General features: G+C 38.0%; 1 protein-coding gene across 2 annotated transcripts in view; it reads right to left on the bottom strand.

Moving 5' to 3' along the window:
• GRIK4 (glutamate ionotropic receptor kainate type subunit 4) overlaps positions 1-25377 on the bottom strand; it is a 489165-nt gene that overhangs the window by 317622 nt on the left and 146166 nt on the right. For both annotated transcript variants that reach the window (XM_040325544.1, XM_040325543.1), the window contains one exon: positions 83-216. In XM_040325544.1, the coding sequence (XP_040181478.1) occupies positions 83-164 (82 nt within the window). In that variant the 5' untranslated portion in view covers positions 165-216. The remainder of the gene's footprint in view (positions 1-82; positions 217-25377) is intronic.

The following is a 25377-nucleotide window of genomic DNA, read 5'->3' as shown; positions in this document are numbered from 1 at the left end:
GCAACGTTTGCATTAAGAGCTAATCATCATTGCTCGTAATGTACATCTATGAATGAAGTCCAATACCGGACAATGAACTTACCAATTCGGATGGAGTGGGGGCTGCCAGTGGACTCCATCAGCAACAACAAAAGAAGCACCAGAGGCGCCAGAACACGTAGCATTTTACACAAATCGTCATGAAGCCCTCTTGTAATGTGGGCATTCCATAAATGTCTGCAGAGTAAAAAAAAAAAAAACATATTTGAAACAGTACTAAAATATATAGCCATAATGAAAAGAGAAGGGAGAAGATTAATTTTGCTATTTACTGCAACAAAATTAAATGACAATAACAAAGTTACGTGAAAGCAGTAGATTAAAATGAAGATTAAACTGCAGAATAATCTACTAATTTATTAATAATCTGCACCCCCCCTCCCCCCTGAAAGGTGCCAAATGTGACACCGGAGGGGGGAGAGTTCCGATGAGCAGAAGTTCGACTTTAGGGTGGAGCTCCGCTTTAATAAAGGCTTTATTAGAGTTGCAGCAAATCTCCACTTTGCATTTATATAAATGCAGGCATCTAAAAGAGAATTTTCAGCCACAGAGAAAACAAAATTATACTCACCTAGGTGGATGCAGCATTGATCTGATGCTGCATCTGTCCTCCGCCGCTTCTAAGCATGAGAGCTAAGCAATCAAAGACCGCTGGTAGCTCAGTTCTCAGTCTTCACTGAGTGAAGAGCCGAAGACTGACAGTCACTCTGCTTTGCCCTTCCAGTGCCCACTGGAGTGCTGGGCTGTGGAGGGGGCAGAAATGGCTGGCTCAGTTTTCCAGTGACTCGCTGAGAGGCTGATCCAGCTGCTGGTCCAGGCACCTGGATGGATCTTTCCCAGGCCTGGATTGGCTGAGCGAACAAACTGCATTCCTGAGACCAACAGGAGAAGTATAGCCAAAATATCTTTGGCCATACTTCTGCTTTTAAGTAAACACTCCTGCATTGTCATCCTGTTACAGTGCCTTGAAAAAGTATTCATACCCCTTGAAATGTTCTAAATTTTGTCATGTTACAACCAAAAACGTAAATGGATTTTATTGGGATTTTATGTGACAGACCATCGCAAAGTGGCACATAATTAAGAAGTGGAAGGAAAATGATAAGTGATTTTCAAAATGTTTTACAAATAAATATCTAAAAAGTGTGGCACATATTTATATTCAGCCCCCTTTGCTCTGATACCCCTAAAATCTAGTCGAACAAATTGCATTCAGAAGTCACATAATTTGTAAATTGAGTCCACCTGTGTGTAATTTAATCTCAGCTGTTCTGTGAAGACCTCAGTGGTTTGTTAGAGAACCTTAGTGAACAAACAGCATCATGAAGGCCAAGGAACACACCAGACAGGTCAGGCATAAAGTTGTGGAGAAATTTTAACCTCTTCGCACCCGCACTATAGCCAAAAGACAGCTAAAGCACGGGACCAAATTTCCAGGATTGCGTCTATGTACGCCCTCCCAAGCTTGTGCTGCCTGCGCACCCCCTGTGTTGCGTAGGTGGCACGCTCTGTGATCAGCGAGATCCTGGCCCCTTACCACATGATCAGCTGTCAACAAATGACAGTTGATCACATGATGTGAACAGAAGCCGGTAAAAAAAAGCAGATTACCGGCTTGTGTAAACAGGACATCGGTCTTGCACACAGAGAGCCACTGCCACCTCATCAGTGCCCACCAGTGCTGCCAATCAGTGCCTCATCATCTGTGCCACCTATCAGTGCTGCCTTTCAGTGCCACCTATTAGTGCCCATCAGTGCCGCCTCTCAGTGCCCATCAGTGAAGCCTCATCAGTGCCCACCAGTGCCGCTTCATCAGTGCCCATCAGTGCAACCTTATCAGTGCCTATCAGTTCCTATCAGTGCAGCCTCATCAGAGCACAAAAATGAAGGAGAAAAAATACCTGTTTGCCAAAAAAAATTCTAGCAAAAAAAAACAACGCCAGTAGTGATTAAATACCACCAAAAGAAAGCTCTATTTGTGTGGGAAAAAAATGTCACATGGGTGCAGTGTAGCATTACCGTGCAATTGTCATACAAAGAGTGACAGCCCTGAAAATGTATCTGGGCAGGAAAGAGGTTTAGGTGCCCAGTAAGCAAGTGGTTAAAGCAGGTTTTGGTTATAAAAAAGAAATATCCCAAGCATTGAACATCTCCCGAAGCACTATTCAATCCATCATCCAAAAATGGAAAGAATATGGCACAACTGCAAACCTACCAAGACATGGTCATCCACCTAAACTGACAGGCCAGGCAAGGAGAGCATTAATCAGAGAACCATGGTAACTCTGGAGAAGCTGCAGAGATCCACAGCTCAGGTGGTAGAATCTGTCCACAGGACAACTATTAGTCATGCATTCCACAAATCTGCCCTTTATGGAAGAGTAGCAAGAAGAAAGCCATTGGAAGTCTCTTTTGCAGTTTGCACAAGGCCATGTAGGGGACACAGAAAACATGTGGAAGGAGGTGCTTTGGTCACTAGATGAGACCAAAATGTAACTTTTTGGCCTAAAAGCAAAAAGCTATGTGTGGCGGAAAACTAACACTGAACATCTCCTTGAACATACCATCTCCACCATGAAACATGGTGGTGGCAGCATTGTGTTGTGGAGATGCTTTTCTTCAGCAGGGACAGGGAAGCTGGTCAGAGTTGATGGGAAAATAGATGGAGCCAAATACAGGGCAATCTTAGAAGAAAACCTGTTATGTCGCGTACACACGATCGGAAATTCCCGACAAAACCGTGGATTTTTTCTGATGGAATGTTGGCTCAAACTTGTGTTGCATACACACGGTCACACAAATCTTGTCAGAAATTCCGACCGTCAAGAACGCAGTGACGTACAAGACGTACGAACGAGCCAAGAATAATGAAGTTCAATAGGCAGTTCGGCTCTTCTGCTTTAATTGTGAGAATGCGTGTTTTTTTTGCGCATCGATATTGCATACAGACGAGCGGATTTTCCGATAGGATCTTTTTCTGTTGGAAAAATAGAGAACCTGCTCTCTTTGTTGGCGGAAATTCCGACAGCAAAAGTCTGATGGAGCATACACACAGTCGGATTTTCTGACCAAATTCTCACATCGGACCTTTTGTTTCGGAATTTCTGATCGTGTGTACGCGGCATAAGAGTCTACAAACGACTTGAAACTGGAGCAGGGGTTAACCTTCCAGCAGGACAACGACCCTAAACATACAGCCAGATCTACAATGGAATGGTTTAGACCTAAATCCAATTGAGAATCAAGACTTGAAAATTGCTGTTCACAGACACTATCCATCCAATCTGACAGAGCTTGAGCTATCATGTAAAGAATAACGGTCAATCATTTCACTCTCTATATGTGAAAAGAAGGTAGACATACCCAAAAAGAATTACAGCTGTAATTGCAGTGAAAGGTGGTTTTACAAAGTATTGACTCAGGGGGGCTGAATACAAATGCACTCCACATTTTTTACATATTTATTTGTAAAAAAATTGGAAAACCTTTTACAATTTTCCTTCCAATTCACAATTATGTGCCACTTTGTGTTGTTCTATCACATTAAAACCCAATAACATACATTTACGTTTTTGGTTGCAAGATGACAAAATGTGGAAAATTTCAAGAGGCAGGAACACTTTTTCAAGACACTGTAGATGGGCTTCTGGTGGAGACTACAAGTGGTAGATTTAACATATATTATACAGATATGGTCCACTGTTGTCGGCATAGATTAACACTGTATTAACCACTTCCTTACTGGGCACATATACCCCTTCCTGACCAGGTAAAATTTCAGCTTGTGGCACTGCGTCACTTTAACTGACAATTGCGCGGTCGTGCGACGTGGCTCCCAAACAAAATTAACGTCCTTTTTTCCCCACAAATAGAGCTTTCTTTTGGTGGTATTTGATCGCCTCTGCGGTTTTTATTTTTTGCGCTATAAACAAAAATAGAGCGACAATTTTGAAAAAAAAAACAATATTTTTTACTTGTTGCTATAATAAATAGCCCAATTTTTTTAAAAAAACATTTTTTTTCTCAGTCTAGGCGATACGTATTCTTCTACATATTTTTGGGGGGAAAAAAATAAAAAAAATCGCAAGAAGCGTCTGGTTTGCGCAAAAGTTATTGCGCTTACAAAATAGGGGACAGAATTATTATTAATTTTTATTATTTTTTTTTACTACTAATGGTGGCGATCAGCATTTTTTTTGTGACTGCGACGTTATGGCGGACACATCGGACACTTTTGACCCATTTTTGGCGCCATTCACATTTATACAGCGATCAGTGCTATAAATATGCACTAATTACTGTATAAATGTGACTGGCATTGAAGGGGTTAACACTAGGGGGTGAGGAAGGGGTTAAATGTGTACCCTAAATTGTGTTCTAACTGTGGGGGAAGAGGGGTGACTGGGGGAGGTGACCGATCTATGTCCCTATGTACAAGGGACACAGATCGGTCTCCTCTCTCCCCTGACAGGACATGGATCTCTGTGTTTACACACAGAGCTCCACGTCTTGTCCCTGTAGCCGCCGATCGCTAGTCCCTGGTGGACATCACGGCCGCCAGGCACTCGCATCGGCATCTCAGCGATGCGGCGAGCACACGCGCCGCCGTCGGACGCGCGCGTGCCCGCTCCGCCGGATGCGCGCGCAGGCCGTGTTTTTACGGCCTATTAGAGATTGAGAACCACCCTGCGGCCGTATAAAGTCGTACGGCCGTCGGGTAGTGGTTAAACATTTTCTGTAAAATTTTAAAAATATAAAATAAAATTGCCTACAAACTGGTATAGTTTATATAAATTTAAAATGTTGTGTTATCGCAAAAGTCCTTTTCACATTTTATTAATATAACTGATTTTTGATGCATTGTAAATAAATAGACTACATTGCAAACATGAATGGCCTCTACTATGAACTAGAACTATGGGGTGGATGAGGGGACGCTCAGCTGACTTTCATCATTCAATCATGTGCAAGCAAAAATGCAGATTATTTTTTCATTTTCATTGCATGTGATTGGGTATTCTTAGCAAAGTGAAGCTTCATTACATTTACTAAGCTCTGAAGCAACTAAACTTGCAAAGTGCAAGTGCACATATATATTAATAACAAATTCAGGCACCCTAGAGAATAAAATGGCTGTCGTTACAATACTTTATGTTTTTTGTGAAAGATAATGTTACACTGAGTAAATTGATACCCAGCAAGTCATGCTTCAAAATTGTGCTTGCTCGTGGAATGACGATAAACTTTGACCTTTAAAAATGATCATAGGTGACGTTTATACATTTCTACAGGTTACAAGTTTACAGAGAAGGTCTAGTTCTAGAATTATTGCTCTTGTTTTAAAAATCGTGGCAATACCTCACATGTGTAGTTTGAACACCATTTACATATGCGGGCACAACTTACGTATGCGTTCACTTCTGCACACGAGCACGGCGGGACGGGGCGCTTTACATTTTTTTTTCTTTTACTTTTTATTTTTACACGATCCTTTTAAAAAAAAATTGGGGTCATTTTTATTTCTATTACAAGAAATATAAACACCCCTTGCAGTAAAAAAATGCATTACAGGAGCTCTTAAATGTGAGATCTGGGGTCAAAAAGACCTCAGAGCTAACATTTACACAAATATGCAATTAAAAAAAAATTCCCCTTTAAGACCATTGGGCAGAAGTGACGTTTGACATCGCTTCCGCCATTCAATGCTATGGAGCCAAGCGTGTGCCATCTTTCCCTCACTCGGCTCCATGCCTGTCAGACTCACTCCTGGGCCGCATTCTTGGAATGGTCCAGTCACACACAGAGCGCAGCTCGGCCCCACTTCCTGCTCTTTCATTGGCTCACTGGCTTTGACAGCAGTAGGAGCCATTGGCTGTGTGAGCGAATGAGGAAAGAGAGACCTGGGAGAGCCGCTGCTATCAATGCATGTCGCTGGATCAAGATGGGGCTCACGTAAGTATAAGCTCCACCCAGGTTTTTTACCTAAATGCAAAGAATGCATTAAAGGAGTTGTAAAGGAAATTATTTTTTCCCCTGCCCATCAGATGATGCCGCCCCGAGCCACCGTTTAACTTACCTGACCCTTCGATAGTCCTGCGCTCGCCCCCGTCATCCTCCTCGAGTCGAAGCCCGGCCGTTGACTGGCTGCAGTGGATGGATTGAAAGCAGCGCAGCAATTGGCTGGCGCTGATGTCAATCACATCCAATAACGTGGCGTGATGGGGGGCGGGGAAACAGCTACACACCATGCGAGCTTGCTCGCTCGTCTGTGTGTAGTTGCTGCGGGGAGGGGCCGCGACAGCCGCCGAGGGACCCCAGAAGACCAGGATCGGGGCCACTGTGTGCAAAACGAACTGCACAGTGGAGGTAAGTATACCATGTTTGTTATTTAAAAAAAAAATCCTTTACAACTCCTTTAGGGTAAACAAATTCTGCCTTTAGAACCACTTTATGTTCATCATGATAAAATATTATTGAAAAATGCAAAGAATGACTTAATTTATATAATTTTTTTTCTCTTTTCCATCCCTTTATTTGAAATCTAAAAACCACACAGTTAGAGTTAAGACAGACACATTTGTTCTGCACCTGACAAAATAACTAAATACACCTGAACCAATGACAATGGCATTTAACTAGCATTTGCCCAGTCACAGTTTGTTTTAGAGCGATTTCTATACTCCAAGTGATAAGGCGAGGGCGATATTCATTTACTAGTTGTAAACAAGGCCTCTTGGTGGCATGATATACTGTAATGAGACACCGCCTGTGGAGCCTTTAAAAAGTTCAATCAACACATTTGTAATACAGAAAGTTGGCAGAAACAATGTGTTACAACATGACAAATACAAATTTTGCTAAAATTCAGTAGAAACAGAGTTAAAAGTCACTATCTAACATCCCCTTTATAAAAGATAACCCATGTTTAGTATATTTATTATTATTAATTCCATTGCATTCTTTCTAGAATATGTTTCTGACCTGATATTTAACTTGCTCTGTCAGGTTTAACCTCATCAAAGGGCAGCCATACATTGTCCACAGCATTAAAGCAATGCCCAATAATAATGGACTGCAAGGGGCACACATTTTATAGCTCAGCTTTTCTATCTGTTTAGGCATTTTTCCTCTTTTTTTTTTTTTTTTTTTTGTATAGGAAACTGTTGAATAAAAGATGCATGAGGATACTGAAATAGTTTTCTGACAGACCTATGTGATCCCCATAATATAAAAAAAAAACTTTAAAAATATCAGAAACTTAGTATCCACCTAATATGTGAAGCATAGGATGTGTGGAATGCACAGAGCAGCCCAGATCTTCTTCTTCTTAGGTCCCTCCCCAGCGGTCCAGGCCCCTCCCTGCTGCCGAATGCCCCCACAAGCAAGCAGCTTGCTATAAGGGCACCCAAGTTGAGCTGCTGCTCTGTGTGTCCATTCAGACTTGGAGCTGCGACTTGGCTCCGCTCCCTCCATCTTCTGAGTAGTTCACTGGCTGTGATTGACAGCAGTGGGAGACAATGGCTCCCGCTGCTGTCAAAAGCAAATCAGGAGTATTAGGGGGGCTGAGGGGGGGCTGCTTCACACAGAAGGCTTTTTACCTTCATGCATAGAATACTTGAAGGTAAAAAAACGTGTGCCTTTACAAACACTTTAGAAGGCAATAGGTGATGCACAGCAGTAAATTTGTTGGGGTAGACTGGATGGGTATAGGCAGGTTTTTAAAAAAAAAATAAAAAATTCTTACTTGTTCTTTTTCTCTTGCCCATGGTGTTGGGAGTATAAATTAAACATATATAACATAAGAGAGTTTTATAGATTGATTTTGCAATTTAATGTTATTTTTCTAAGGTTATGTTGTACATGTAAGAGAGGATAATTTTGATTTGGTGTTGTATTAAAGAAATTATAAATAAAAACAGATTTAAAAAGTAATAATAAATATTGATCATTCATTGAACATTTCCTGTGAGTGTGTAAATGCCCTTAAAAAGGAATGTAAACTAAACATGAAAAAAGGTTTTGTCATACCCCCCCCCCTTGCCATTCTGAAAGAAGCCACCAGAGAAGTTACAGGTAAGTAACCTCATATAAAAGTTACATGTCAATAAGCCAGGTCTCCAAGATCCTTCTACTGTGCTGACCAGGAGGTTCTAGCATACAAGTAAAAAAAACAAAACAAACCCTGAAACAAAAAAAAATTATATACGTGCAAAAGGGATGCTGTGGTGTAACAGGTCACATTCTGTTTTGTACTACAAACCTCCAGTCTCTATCTCCTGATTCTTTTCTTGTTGCTTTGACCTGTGCCAGCTGCTATAAAATTACAGAATTACATAACCGTGGGCAGTTCCCAACTGATATATAGCTTGAAACTCATAACATCCAGTAACTGATCATGCTTAATGGGAAAAACTCAGCAAGCATAGTTTGGTTTATCAGCAACACAGTAGGGAATTTATTGGAGTTAACTTGCAGAAGCAGTAGTCACACATTCAGTGCTTACTGAGATGTGGCCAGTTTCTATACTGTTAAAGTAAAACTGTACTTTGCCATATTTGGAACTATTATAAAACACAATCATGAGGGCTCGAAATATGATGTCAGATCTAAAACTAATTGTTGTTGTTGGCAAATAAAGAAATTCATACAAAATGAAAAGTCAAATATGACCTTTTCTGGACCAAAAGTAATTGAAGCGTAGGTGACCAGACCAAATTGTTAGTGTCAGCATGCATCCCTTAACTTGACTTAATCCATTCATAGACACCCTTTTTCATAGGGTGAAGTTGCTTACTCAATTCAGCTGCAGTGTTGTCACCCCTTCCTGCATGATCCTAAGTTACAATACCATTGTCAATACCAGGGCTCGACAAATCCCGGGCGCCAGGTCGCCATGGCGACTAGAAATGGGGCCCTGGCGACTTGGCTTGGAAGGGGGGGCAAAAAAAAAAAAAAAAAATGTTTTTTTTTTTTTTTTTTTTTTTTTGAGCTGGGGCCATCTGGTGGTGAGCCGTTGGTATTACAAGTTATTACCACCAGATGTGAGCTGGCGCCATCTGGTGGTGGCCGTTGGTATTACAAGTTAAGCATTACAAGTTAAACAGCAATTCTAATGTCATTTTTCACTATTTTCACTGCCATCTTCTTCCCTCTAATTAGAACCCCCAAACATTATATATATTTTTTATCCTAACACCCTAGAGAATAAAATGGCAAATGTTGCAATACTTTCTGTCATGCCGTATTTGCGCAGCGGTCTTACAAGCGCACTTTTTTGGTGAAAAAATTACACTTTTTTTAATTAAAAAATAAGACAATAGTAAAGTTATCACCATTTTTTTTTTTTAATATTATGAAAGATAATGTTACGCCGAGTAAATTCATACCCAACATGTCACGCTTCAAAATTGCGTCCGCTCGTGGAATGCAGACAAACTTTTACCCTTTAAAATCTTCATAGGCGACGTTTAAAAAAAATCTACAGGTTGCATGTTTTGAGTTACAGAGGAGGTCTAGGGCTAGAATTATTGCTCTCGCTCTACCAATCGCGGCGATACCTCACGTGTGTGGTTTGAACACCGTTTACATATGGGGGCGCTGGTCACGTATGTGTTCGCTTTCTGCGCGCAAGCTTGTCGGGACGGGGCGCGTTTTCTGGCTCCTAACTTTTTTACCTGGCTCCTAGATTCCAAGCAAATTTGTCAACCCCTGGTCAATACACAGTATACGGGCACATTCTATCGTAGTCAGTAAAGTAAAACTGTCACATTAGCTGCTACTGAATCAAGCACGTCTACAGGTAATTCATACATAGTTGGCAAGATGTGCATAGTGAGTGGAAAAAAAATAACACAGTATGGGGAAACTGTGTTTTATAAATAAATAAATACAATAAAGCACGTTGGGCACCAGGGACCTATAAAATTAATTCATGTCAATACAGGCCTCATGCACACTGCAGCTCCTAATCTTACTTTTTTGGGGCTTTTGTCATTTATTTGCCCAAGCCCCTAAACACACCACATTAAAAGCCCATGGGGTTGATTTACTAAAGGAAAATAGACTATGAACTGTGCAGTTGCTCCAGAGCTTAGAAAAAGAGGTAAAGATTCACTTTGCAAAGAACACCCAATCACATGCAAGGGAAAAAAAATGTGTATCTGCTTGTACAGGATACTGTTCAAAGGGGTTGTAAAGAAAAATTTTCCCCCCTAAATAGCTTCATTTTCCTTAGTGCAGTCCTCCTTCACTTACCTCATCCTTCCATTTTGCTTTTAAATGTCTTTATTTCTTCTGAGAAATCCTCACTTCTTGTTCTTCTGTCTGTAACTACACACAGTAATGGGAGGCTTTCTCCCTGGTGTGGAGAAAGCCTCTTGAGGGGGAGGGGGCGTGCAGGAGGGTCAGGACGCTCTCTAATTTGCAGATAGAGAGAGGAGCTGTGTGTTAGTGGGCATCCTGACACTCCTGCTCGCCCCCTCAAGAGGCTTTCTTCACACCAGGAAGAAAGCCTTGCATTACTGTGTGTAGTTACAGACAGAAAAGAACAGGAAGTGAGGATTTCTCAGAAGAAAGAAGGACATATAACAAATAAAATCGAAGGATGAGGTAAGTGAAAGAGGACTGCACTAAGATAAAGGAAGCTATTCAGGGAACATTTTTTTTACCTTTACAACCCCTTTAAGTTCTATGATTCTACACAAAAACGATCTGGTGATATGCATATTGAGTGAATGCGCCTAATACACATTTGAAAGTCCCTTAAATTTTAGCACCAAATGTGAAGGGTAGCCAGTAGGAATAAGCAATTAGGCTTGTGTAAATTCCATGTAAGAATCTGCAAAACCACTGTAAAGTCTAATAACCCTGAGCCAAGGGTTAGAGCGAGAGCCAATCCCTACTGAAGTCTACAGGATGTGAAAGTTGTTATATTTTAAAATTGCCATTTTCAAGGTCAATAGGCTGAAAAAAGTTCATGGGGAGCTGGGCACTGCCAAAGAGGATATTTATTGACATGTACTTACTATAAACAATGAGCAGAGGTAGTGTCTTTAATACAAGAATTAAAGGAGTTGTAAAGGAAAACATTGTTTTTGCTGAAATGACTGTTTACAGGGTATAGAGACATAATAGTTAACTGATTCCTTTTAAACATGGTTAAAAATAGATAAAAATCAATCATATAATGTACCTGCAGTTTCTAGTTTCGTGTTTGCATGTTGTTTCCTGCTTCTGTGATGTACAGAGTCACAGAGCCAATACAGGGCAGTGATGGTTTGGAAAATGAAACTGATTGGTGCTGTGGGGTTTTAGACACACAGTAATCACACCTCCTTGATTAGTGACCACAGAGAGAAAGCTCCCAGTACTGTGGTTATCAGGAAACAGACAACCAGGAAGTGTGGAGATCAGAGAAGAATTACAGCAACTTGAGAGCAAAAACGAACAATGAGGACATGAAAACAGCACTGCATTAAGGTAAAGGAAGCTATTAAGCAGTGTAAAGCTGGCCATCAGGGATAACAGGGCTAAATGGTGTTTATCTAACTTATTTATCTATGGGGATAGTGAGTATATGTATGAATGATATAATGGGAGGTATTGTGGGTGCGACATGTTCTTTCACTTAGTTTTATCTGAATAAAAAATGAATAGCGTAATGCTGCAAATAAAAGGTAGTTCCAAATACAAATGATGGCTAGAAACAAGTGAATGCTGTGCTTTGAGCTCCCCAACATTTTAAAAAAGGTCCTTTCAAGCTAACTAAAAATCAAAACTCCCCAAAAGGAATATTAACCCTCAAATAATACCACTGAAACAACAGCCCCCATTTTAAATGGAAACCCTGCAGCAAAATAAGGCAGTTGAATCTGAAAAAAGGCCCTAAAAACATACAACAAAAACCTATAAAATAAAAGCCAATATAACCTCAAAATAAGTCAAAACCCCAACATTCTGCACCCCTGAAACAAAACACTTTCTTGATGTAAAGTCCTCTTGCCAAAGAGCAGCCGGGGGAACGGAGAAGAGGAGGCTCTGGGCTGCTCTGTGTAAAACCACTGCACAGAGCAGGTAGGTATAAGATGTTTGTTATTTAAAAAAACAGCAAGCCTTTACTATCACGTTAAGGCTTGGCTCACATTTGTGCGTGTGTTTACAAGTGCAGGAATCACACTGGTTCCTGTACCCAACCACCCTGAGCCAAAACACGCTGCTCTTTTACAGGCACAAGGGGCTGCAAACATCTAAATACAAAGTGCATTTACGGGAAATAGCATGGTTGTTGAAATAGTAAACACTTTGGTCAGGAGTATAGTATCAAAATACAATATACCATATACAGAGCAAGGGTCAGAGAAAAACTGAAATATCACATGGTCCTAAGTATTCAGACCCTTTGCTCAGTATTTAGTAGAAGCACCCTTTTGATCTAATACAGCCATGAGTCTTTTTGGGAAAGATGCAACAAGTTTTTCACACCTAGATTTGGCAATCCTCTGCTATTCCTCCTTGCAGATCCTCTCCCGTTCTGTCAGGTTGGATGGTAAACGTTGGTGGACAGCCATTTTTAGGTCTCTCCAGAGATGCTCAATTGGGTTTAAGTCAGGGCTCTGGCTGGGCCATTCAAGAACAGTCAGGGAGTCGTTGTGAAGCCACTCCTTCGTTATTTTAGCTGTGCGCTTAGGGTCATTGTCTTGTTGGAAGGTAAACCTTCGGCCCAGTCTGAGGTCCTGAGCACTCTGGAGAAGGTTTTCGTACTTGGCCACATTCATCTTTCCCTCGATTGCAACCAGTCGTCCTGCCCCTGCAGCTGAAAAACACCCCCACAGCATGATGCTGCCACCACCATGCTTCACTGTTGGGACTGTATTGGACAGGTGATGAGCAGTGCCTGGTTTTCTCCACACATACCGCTTAGAATTAAGGCCAAAAAGTTCTATCTTGGTCTCATCAGACCAGAGAATCGTATTTCTCATCATCTTGGGGTCCTTCGGGTGTTTTTTTTTAGCAAACCAAATGCGGGCTTTCATGTGTCTTGCACTGAGGAGAAGCTTCTCTGCCATAAAGCCCCGACTGGTGGAGGGCTGCAGTTATGGCTGACTTTCTACAAATTTCTCCCATCTCCCGACTGCATCTCTGGAGCTCAGCGACAGTGATCTTTGGGTTCTTCTTTACCTCTCTCACCAAGACTCTTCTCACCCGATAGCTCAGTTTGGCCAGATGGCCAGCTCTAGGAAGGGTTCTGGTTGTCCCAAGCGTCTTCCATTTAAGGATTATGGAGGCCACTGTGCTCTTAGGAACCTTAACTTCAGCAGAAATGTTTTTGTAACCCTGGTCAGATCTGTCTCTGAGCTCTTCAGGCATAAATCTCTTGTGCATGAAGGATGGTTTTTTCCCACAATGGCTAAATACAATTTATCCATGAATGGAACATGTCTGTTACAAAAATGTCTCTCTTTCTTCCCCTTATAAAACACTATTACAAATCAGCCTTCTATGTTTGCCAGCAATACATTAGGAAACTGTCCTTGATATATTGCTAATAAAAAATGTAAAATAAAACAAATATTATACCTATTTTCACTACAACTATTGACTATCCAGTGAAACTATCTGATTATTCCATCTCCATAAATTTAAAACCACCATCTTCATTTAATCCAGCTAAGAATAAGGACTCTGATAAAGACTTTTAGTATTTAGTAACACAAAAGTTTATGAAATTGAGCGAAATGCTAATAAATAAAAATAATTTCAACAATTGAGAATTTAGAGCCCTTAGTAAATTACAAAATAATCTCAATATCATGATACAGAGAGCCAAAAAGATTGGCTAAGCAAATACCAACAATCTCATTTCAAAAGATGAATGTAATTTCATAGATACATTAAATCCAAATATTGCATATTATTATTACATAGCTAAAATCCATAAAATGTTAGTACCCCTTCCAGGGCAAAACATTTTATAAAAAAAATACAGAAAAATATGTACAGAAAAATTGTATATAATTTGCCTTGCTTTCTACAGGATCCTTCAGGTGTGATAAAAACTTTAAGAGTACCTACAAATTAAGGGTGCAGCTATGGGGGCAAGGTTCACACCGAGTTATGTTTAGTTGGATGGTTTGAGGATCAAATGCTATTTGCAAACAACCACTTTGTTCCAAACCTTGTCACCTATAAACACTTTACTGTCGTTATATGTACCTAGCAAGGTAAACATCACATATTAAAGAATATGTTTTTTTCCTTAACGCTAATACCACAGGTCTTAAAATGACATCTTACATATAAGAGATAGACTTCCTTGATCTGGAACTACTGTACCTTTGAAGTTATATTTTAATTACAAACCAAAGGTACAGTTATGGTGACAAGGTTCAGAGTTATGCATATTAAGTTGTGGGATGGTTTGAGGATCAATTTTTTTTCAACAACCCCTTTGTTCTAAACCTTGTCATCCAGTTACTTATACATTTACTTTTATTTTACTAATTTACATTTACTTTACTGTCATTATATGTGTCTGGCAAGGTGAACCATCATATACTAAAGAATATGTTTCTTTCCTTTACTCTGATACTATGGATCTTAAAATTACCCAAGAAATAGAATTCATAGACCTGGTTCTAACTGGGAATACCAGGGTTCAGATTACAGTGGAAATATATTTCAAACCAGCTGACAGAAACCATTATCTCCATTTCTTCAGTTCACATTATTAACATTTTAGCCAATTTAAACACATTAGTAACAACTGTACCACAAATTAAGTCTTTGAAAAACAAGCCAAAATAATTTACTATAGATTTTGAAGAAAAATATAATATCCTCCACAAATAATAACAGGGGCATTGGAACGATTAAGGAAACTGACAAAAGAAGATTGTTTAACATTGACACGGAAGGGTGCACTAAATAGAGAAAATGTGAATATCTGTAAAACAATGAGATTTACTACTAATTATAATAAACAACATAAATAAATGAGATCTATATTAATTGGATTTTGGTTCATACTAAAACAAGACCCACTGATGAAAAAGCAGCTTCCTTAAAAAAATCCAAAACCTAAGCAATCTTTATCGCTCCTAATAAGTTAACTTATTAAACCAACCATAATTAGATCAGATATAATAGACTTAAATAGCAAAGGCAGTTTCAAATGTGACCATAGTAGATGTTTGTGCTCTCAATCTATCACTCATGGAAGAACATCTTTTACCTCTAGATCAAGTAATAGTACTTGGAAAATGTATACTTTTATGGACAGCAGAACACAATGGGGGTTATTTACTAAAGGCAAATCCACTTTGCCCTACAAGTGCAAACTACAAGGGCAAAGTGCCCTTGAAATTGCACTGAAAGTGCACTTGAAAGTGCAGTCCCTGCAGATCTGAGGAGGACATGCAAGGAAAATAAAAAACAGCATTTTAGCTTGAACATGATTGGATGATAAAATCAGAAGAGCTTCCCCTCATTTCAGATCTACCCCTCAGATTTACTCTAATGTGCACTTTCAGTGCAATTTCAAGTGCACTTTGCACTTGTAGTTTGCACTTGTAGTGCAAAGTAGATTTGCTTTCGTAAATAACCCCCAATGTGTCCTAATATATATATATATTTCTTGGCCCACCTCATGTCATCACACGATGGGTTAACATCTCCTCTGGAGACACACATGACCACCTGTATCTAGCTGAATATAAAGACAGCCCCTCCCCCAACTAGGATGTTCTTTTTTGGTCTGATCCAGGCCACCTGTTGATTGCTGTTGGTAAGTCGTTCGTTTGCTGCATCCCCGCATGCCGAACCTACCCCTCCATGTTCAGACTCTCATGGAGTTGGAAGACCGAGAATGCTGAAAGTAGATCTGTCTAAAAACTGAGATGACTTTTTGTGCCAAGGCCGCAGGAAAAATAATGCTTAAACAGCATTGATATATGTACAGGTATTATGAGCTCTGCAATATCATCATTGCCTCTCCCTTTGGGTTTTTTTTCCTGTCTTTTTTATATGCAGTGCACTCCTGGCTTTATTGTCAGCCTGAGAGTGGCTGTGAAGGGTGTCACAGCGGGCAGGGAGATGGGCAGCACAGGATGGGAACCACTAGACGCCATGCAATGGTGTAAATGATTTTGGAGGTTTGCAGTTGTGAGGGTTTCTCTCCCTCCCTCTCTGAAGTCCTGCCAGGTAAAGGACTTCCCTCTGATTCTGACTAAGTCTCCTGTCTGTCTCTGGATGTCTGTCCTGGCTCCCCTGCTATGCTGTGTACTTCTGTGGGTTTGACAGTCTGACTGTTTTTTGTCTCAGACTCTGACTGTGTCTGATGTCTACTTTTGGAAATGGTGCCTAAAGCTTACCTGCTGATGCTTTAATACCGTTGGTATTACAAGTTATTACCACCAGATGTGTAAGCTGGCGCCATCTGGTGGTGGCCGTTGGTATTACAAGTTAAGCATTAAAAGTTAAACAGCAATTCTAATGTTATTTTTCACTATTTTCACTGCTATCTTCTTCCCTCTAATTAGAACCCCCAAACATTATATATATTTTTTATCCTAACACCCTAGAGAATAAAATGGCTATCGTTGCAATACTTTCTGTCACGCCGTATTTGCGCAGCGGTCTTACAAGCGCACTTTTTTTGTGAAAAAATTACACTTTTTTTTATTAAAAAATAAGACAACAGTAAAGTTATCCCCATTTTTTTTATATTATGAAAGATAATGTTACGCCGAGTAAATTCATACCCAACATGTCACGCTTCAAAATTGCATCTGCTCGTGGAATGCTGACAAACTTTTACCCTTTAAAATCTTCATAGGCGACGTTTAAAAAAATCTACAGGTTGCATGTTTTGAGTTACAGAGGAGGTCTAGGGCTAGAATTATTGCTCTCGCTCTACCAATTGCTGCGATACCTCACATGTGTGGTTTGAGCACCGTTTACATATGCGGACGCTGCTCACGTATGTGTTCGCTTCTGCGCGCAAGGTCGTCGGGACGGGGCGCGTTTTCTGGCTCCTAACTTTTTTACCTGGCTCCTAGATTCCAAGCAAATTTGTCAACCCCTGCTTTAAAGTGAGTGGATGAAGGCAGATGGCTCTTAAAGAAACAGGGTTCCATGTTTTTTGGTAAGAGGTAAGATGCTTTTTCTCCATATTTTTTGTGCAAATATGAGCTTGACACAACTGTTAGTGGCACAGAAGATTAGCAAAGGTAGGATGGGGCGTATGAATGCAAAAGCTCAAAAAAACATAAGACCCGCCTACGATTGCAGGATGATGACACCTCACAGGTTGTCACATTCATTAAGCATGTGGTCAATACACTCTAAAGGAGTTGTTCCCACTCACCCTTTGAAGGGACAGGAGCCAGGAAATTGGCACAGGCGTTTATGCCAGCATGATAGAAGATGCCTAGCCAAGCTCAGGGTGCATTTTGGGCCTGCATGCAGTCTGCAGTGGCAGAGAAATTAAATTGCACAGGTTGCCTCACAAGAATGTGGTTGTGCAAAGTTTTAAGACCTATTAAAGCGGCTACAAGCAACACCCATAAAGATAGAGCGTAAATCACTCGTTCATGAGGGATAGTCTTAACCCATAATGGCAGAGCGTAAATCGCTCATTCATGAAGTATGGTCTTTTCCCATAATGGCAGAGCATACATTTCTTGTGCATGAAGGATGGTCTTTTCCCATAATGGCAGAGAATAAATCTCTTGTGCATGAAGGATGGTCTTTTCCCATAATGGCAAAGCATAAATCTCTTGTGCATGAAGGATGGTCTTTTCCCATAATGGCAGAGCATAAATCTCTTGTGCATGAAGGATGGTCTTTTCCCACAATGGCAGAGTGTAAATCTGATGAAGGATGACCTTGTCAGAAGACCAATTTACAGTAACAAGTTCTCTGAACTTTATCCAAATAGAATGGCTGATGTATGTTTATGCACTGCACTTCCAAGGGTGGATGCTGCCCTCTAGTGTCTGGGACAGCAAGTGTCTTTGCCTTTTTATAACTTGGTTGTCTTTAGAGATCCTATGGATGAGAAAGAGGACTTGTTTACACCAGATGCAGTCCAGTGCATTTTTATTCTGCATCAAGATCGCATGGACAGTGTCTAACTTTGATTCCAATTACTTAGTTCACACCAGTACAGCGCATTCTAGTGCCATCGACAAAAGTAGAATGTTGCATTGTTTCTGTCTGGAACACATCTGGAATGTGGCAAAACGCATTGAAAATGCATCAAAAACACGTATGCAGAAACACATCTGGAACATTGTGGCAATCTGGCCATCAGACATGCACAGAATCTATACAGTGACAGGTTTTGCCTGCCAATCAGCAACATAGTTAAATTCACTGTATAAACTTCAGAAATGGTATTGCAATATTATTGCATTCAACACAGGAAACTACAAGACCAAACCCCCGTATTTTTGAATATGTTCAGGTGTTTTTAACTAGCCTTGCAGGATAAATCAAATTTTTGCATGTGTGCGCTATAATCAGTTTTGTACTGTATTTTGTCTTATAGCAGCACCATCTTAGATGTATAGCATTTTTAGGGTGTGCCCTCCAAGTAGGTTTTTGTATGTTGTATAGATCCTGACCAGGTCTCTTAGGCTGGAACACCCCTCCCCCTCTTCATTACCTCTTATTAGTGGCCACCAGTGTAAAGGAGGAATCCCTTAAGTTCTTCCTTAATAGAGGAGTTTATCTCCCATGGTTGAGACACTAGGTTCTTTCATTCTATTAACAGGTTAGGACCCACTAATTCGGGGTACTTTGTCGCAGTAAGTTGGCTTAGCACTATATGACCATATAGTGTGACCAAACCCCCCGTATTTTTGAATATGTTCAGATGTTTTTAACTAGCCTTGCAGGATAAATGTCATTTTTGCATGTGTGCGCTATAATCTGTTTTGTACTATTACAAGCGCTGGCGCACTCAGTCACTGCTATGAGAGCATTATGGTTATGCCATTGGATGGCAGGCGGAACTTCTACACAAGCCTTTGACATTTCCTATAATGAGAGGTAATTGTTTGGCCAAACACCGAACAATGTAATTAAGCGAATGACAGGAGGAAAAGTCTGGACGGTAGCCACAGATTAGTAAAAGGAAGCCGCCATCCATCACTCAAGCCTACTGAACTTTAGAAGGTGCGGGAAGCCAAACCTTATAGGACAGGCTGCAGATTTAACAGATCACACTGGAGGTGTCTCAAAGTTATTTTTGACATGAAATCAAGTCCAGAGCAAACTGCTAAAATGGCTGGAAAGTCTTTTTAAGGTGTGTCCAACCAGTGTCTTCCTGTTCGGGGCCTGAGTGAAATTCTCTCCTGCGTTTCCTGCTCTAGCCAACATCCTTGATGTTTTACAGTCAGCGCTAGAGGTTGGTCTGGCATACAACTCCAGTTAAGGTACAGATCTCTACTTTATCTTTTCACGGGCTGCACATGGGTGCAAAAGCCAGTGACTAGATGCTTCTTCCAGATGACAATCTATACATGACCTTGAGGGAAATCCTTGTTCCCTCTGTGGGACTTGGGCTTGAATCTGAGAGCACCGGTTGATCCAATAGGTTTCATTTTGCATTGAAGTACCTCACGGTAAAACTAGTTCTCCTGACAGCAACTACTTCTGACAGAAGGATGCTGAAGATTGCAACACTTTACTGCCTTTGGTGTCTTTCTTCCTGTTCCTTTTACCGGATCTTTGTGACCAAAGAGGTGTTTTGTCTAAATCAGCCCTTTAGGAAAAATATCACCTCCCAAATTCCGAAATATACTGCTACACTCAGCACATTTCTTGGCGACACTGAATCGCACCTCCGACCTAACCACATTCACCTCAATGGAAAATCTCTGTAGGACTTTGGACAAACACACTGACCACATATCACAGAGCTATGGTATTTTATCCTCGACTTCTCAAAAGTTGTTTTATATGCAAAAATGGGAGCAGGATCTAGAAACTTACTTGGCAACAGAAGAGTGGAGCAAAATGGTACAATGCGCATCCAAATCATATATTAATACCTCTCGGATAGAGGCAAACTATAAAGTTTTTATGCGGTGGTACATAGTCACAGCGCGGGTAGCAACCTTTGTCCCGGTGCCCCCCCCCCCCACAGTGCTTTAGGGGATGTCGAAAAGTGAGAAGGTTCTGGATAAGCACATATAACTTTAAATACTCTTTGACCCAAGTGAACCACATTAAATCGCCTCTACGTGCATTGTTGGGACGCCCAGTGGAGGGGACATCAAAGCAAATTAAAAGACTCCTAGCCTTTATGTTTGTCGCAAGAAGCTTATCTATAGCCAAATCTTGGATGTCCCCTACAGTCCCTTTTTACCTGCTGAAAGCTAAACTATCATGGATAATGTTGAATAAACGCTGTGTGTACACGGTGTGTAGGCACATCAGACCATCAGTCAGCTTCATCGGGTAACCGATGAGAACGGTCCTTCGGACCGTTCTCATTGGATGGACTGTTCGTGTATACAGGGCTTTACTGTAATTTTCCTTTCCTGGCCCATCCTTATGTCAGCACAGGACTCCCTCCCTAGTGGGGCTCCGAAGGAGGTGTTAACGCATTGTGTGCTGACGTGAGGATGGGCCAGGAAAGGAAAATTGCAGTAAGTATTTGATAACAATTTTCCTATATATATATATATATATATATATATATATATTAGAATAAACCTGCCGTATTCGAAACGTACAAATTAAACCTTGCGCAAACATCTGAATAGGCATTGAATTAATATTCAAACACATTTTCAACAACACAGCCTTTCAAGACACCTTTCACAACAACAATTCAGTACATTCCAGAGTCAATGGATTATTATAGATTTACCAAATGGTATAACACTGAAACAATGTGCATACACAAACATGGTACACTCTGTCCTTATGTTCTAAATGAGAGTTTTTGCCTTTTACAATAAACGATACAATTGATGAAATTCTATACTTGCGTTATTCTCATATGAGAATAGTATATTATTAATTAAGTATTGTCTGATAATATAGATATAATTCTAGTATGACATTTTATTCAGCCTGTGTATCAATGCAAATAGAACCTTGAATACATTATATCTCTAATAATGAACCGACTGTTTTATACAGAGTAGCATAACCCCAGTGTGGTACTAATGTTGCATAATATTTAGATTGTGTATCAAGGGTTTTATTTGTTTCAATACAGTTAGAAACTTGAATACACTGTATGACTATTAAAAGTCCAGCTGTCTTACACAATATAACCACTCATAAGTCAGGAAGAATTCTTATGATGCAATATAATATATAGCATTTTTAAAGAAACAAATCTTGAATAATTTGTAGACATGTGCAGGATGAAAAAATGTGTTTTGTTTCGTTATTTAATTAAATTTGTTTAGTTAAGTTTGTTGCATTCATTACATTCGTTTTCAGGATTCATTTCGTATTCGAAAAAAATTCTACCGCATTCGAAAAAATTCTAACGCATTCGAAAACAAATCTACCAAATTCGAAACAAATTATCAAAATTGAAATAATGCTAACACATTTAAACAAAACTATATATAACCATTTCCTGAAATTGGAAATTTGTATAGAATGATTTTGAATTAGAATAGAACAGATTAGAATAGAATAGAAAATAATAGAATAGAATAGAAAAACAATAGCACAGAATAGAATAAAATCGAATATATGTTTTTTCTAGTTTATTCTTTTCTATTATTTTTTATACTAATCTTTTGTATTCAAATTCAAATTCATTCTATACGAAATTCGAATTTTGGAAGATGTTATATATAAACATCTTCCAAAATTCTAATTTGGATAGAAAAGATTAGGATAGAATTTAAAATAATAGAAAAACAACAGAACAGAAAAAGAAAAATTATATATATATATAAAACATCTTCCGAAATTCAAATTTTGTATAGAATGAATTAGAATTCAAATAGAAAAGATTAGAATAGAGTAGAAAAGAATAGACTAGAAAAAACAATAGAACAGAATAGAATAAAATATAATATATACAGTATATATCATATTTTATTCTGTTCTATTGTTTTTCTAGTCCATTCTTTTCTACTCTATTCTAATCTTTTCTATTCAAATTTAAATTCATTCTATATAAAATTCAAATTTCGGAAAATGGTTATATATATATATATATATATATAATAGGGTTAGGGTTAGGTTTAATCCCAACCCTAATATTTACATATATATCTATTAGTGTTTAAATTTGATTTTTTAAAACACAGATATAATTTACATTTAATTTCAAATAAGCATACAAAAGGAATCACTTTTTAAAATGAATTCGACATTACATGAACATAAATAACAACAATATGGGTCAATACTACATCCTCCTGATTTTTTCATCTCACTTCTACCTCTGCCCTCTCCTTTCCCTCCCCCCTCCCGAAAAGGGGAGAGAAAAAAAAACATATAAACATATATATCCATTATTCGAAAATTCGAATTTCGTATAGAATGATTTTGAATTGGAAAAGAAAAGATTAGAATAGAAAATAGAAAAAAATAGAATAGAAAAACAATAGAACAGAATAGAATAAAATATAACATATATTATATTTCATTCTATTCTGTTCTATTGTTTTTCTAGTCTATTCTTTTCTATTTTTTTCTATCCTAATCTTTTCTATTCAGATTCTTTCTATACGAAATTTGAATTTCATTTTTTATATATATATATATATATATATATATATATATATATATATATATATATATATATAAAAGATATAGAATAGAAAAACAATAGAACAGAATAGAATAAAATTTAATTTGTTTTTCTAGTTTATTCTTTTCTATTATTTTCTATACTAATCTTTTGTAATCATATTCGAAATCATTATATGCAAAATTCGAATTTTGGAAGATCATATATATTACATTTTTTCTAACATTTTCCAAAATTTGAATTTCATATACTGTAGAACGAATTTGGAAAGAAAAGATTAGGATAGAATCTAAAATAATAGAAAAACAATAGAACAGAACTTATAAAAACATCTTCCGCATTTCAAATTTCATATACAATGAATTTGAATAGAGAAGATTAGAATAGAGTACAAAAGAATAGACTAGAAAAACAATAGAACAAAAGCGAATAAAATATTCTATTTTATTCTATTTTGTTCTATTGTTTTTCTAGTTTATTAACGTTTCTATTATTTTCTATTCTATTCTAATCTTTTCTATTCTAATTCGATTTCATTCTATATGAAATTCGAATTTTGGAAAATAGTTATATGTAAAAAAAAATCGAATGTGGTAGTTTTTTCTAATTTAGTAGATTTTTTTCAAATGCGGTATAATTTTTTCAAATGCAGTAGATTTTTTTTTTTTTTATGTGTTCCACTTCAGACATAACCATTTACCGGAGGAAGGTAGCGAGACTTTCCCGCCATTCATTTACCCAACATGTCTCCTTCTGGTTTCGCATCATATGTGGAACTTTTTTTTTTTTTTTCCCTCCCTTCTTATATATATATATATATATATATATATATATATATATATATATATATATATATATATATATATATATATGGGTTTTTTTTTTTCCTTCCTTTTTGTGTTTGTTCTTCGTTTTCCCTTTTTTCCAAATCCACAAGGATCAAGTATATACATTGATTACTAAAACCCCAAAATGATTTTTTTTTTTTCTTTGCTTGTTCCTTTTATATACACAACACTTTAACCCTTTTAAATCTTTGTAACCCTTCTACAACCCCTCCCCTCCCCCTGTTCCTCCAGTTACCTTTCTATATCTTCTATTCATTCTTGTTTTCTATCTTATTACTTTCTTAAGTTGTGTCCATCCTTGAAAATCAAAAAAAAATCTTACAAAGTCCTATACCCTATGCACCTATGCACCCATTAACTCCGCAAATACCATGGAATGTTTGAACTCTGACCACTTCGACCATGTCTTTTCATATTCCTCTAAGCCATCTGTGTCACTTAGCCTTAAGAATTCTAAATTTTGGATGGAGTTTATTTTGTTGCACCATTCTTTAATGGTAGATTTTTTCTAATCGAATACAATTTTTCAAATTTGATCGACTTTTTAGGAATTCGTTCAAAAAATTTTCAAATTCTAATATGAAACTAATCTTTTATAATCTTTTCCATTCAAATTCGATTTCATTCAATAAGAAATTCGAATTTCGTATAAAATGAATTCAAATTTGAATAGAAAAGATTAGAATGGAATAGAAAAGAAAAACAAGAGAATAGAATAAAATATAATATATATATTATAATTGATTCTATTCTGTTCTATTGTTTTTCTATTCTTTTATATTTTAGTTTCCATACATTTTAATTATTTTCCAATCTATTCTAGAATTCAAATTTATACTATTCGAATTTCGGAAGACTGTCATGTTCTATTTTATTACATTCTATTAACTTCTATTCTATTCTTTTTGATTCTATTGCTTTATTGTTTTATATTCTATTTTATTGTAGTTTTTAGAAAAACGATTTCTATTTTTTCAAATTCGATTCGAATTTGTTCTCAAATTCGATTCAAATTTGTTTTCGAACTCGATTCAAATTCGAATTTCGTTTGCGTTTTTTCGAATTTGTTTAAATTCGTTAATTTTGTAATTCGGAAATTCGGATGCATACGAATTTCCGAATAATGAAAAATTTGTCCGAATTTGAATTTGTAACGAAACAAAATGCACATGTCTAGAAATTTGGGTTTTTATTGATTTTTTACATTAGTTGATATAAAATTATGATAAATATCAAACACATTTAAACATACAAGCTAATTTGACCAGATTACATTTTTATTAGTAATGGAACTATAGTATTATTCAGTTCAAAGCTACAGAGCACCTGCATTTATAGAAATGATTGAAGCAGATTATTATTATTAGGAAGATCATTTTATGAAATACAATTATAGTAAACTCAAACATTCTTAAATAAGATATAATTGTAATTTTAATTATTTAGGTATGTCATTGATAACATATAGTATTTTTTTATATATACAGTAACACCTTGGATTACGAGCATAATTAATTCCAGAAGATTGCTTGTTATCCAAAGCACTCGTATATCAAAGCGAGTTCCCTCATAGGAAATAATGGAAACTCAGATAATCCGTTCCACAGCCACTGCCTGTCTACGCAGTTCTGCATGTGGTCAGAGGTGCTGGGGCGCCAGAGACACTCGGAGATGTTTGGAGACACTCAGAAATGCTTGGAGACACTCGGGAACAGAGTGTCTCCGAACGTCATATCCATATTTAAGAAGTGTACA

This window comes from Rana temporaria, chromosome 10 (genome assembly GCF_905171775.1).
Source record: "Rana temporaria chromosome 10, aRanTem1.1, whole genome shotgun sequence".
NCBI lineage: Eukaryota > Metazoa > Chordata > Amphibia > Anura > Ranidae > Rana > Rana temporaria.
The sequence above is the reverse complement of the archived record's forward strand: the minus strand, read 5'-3'. Positions and strand labels throughout refer to the sequence as shown.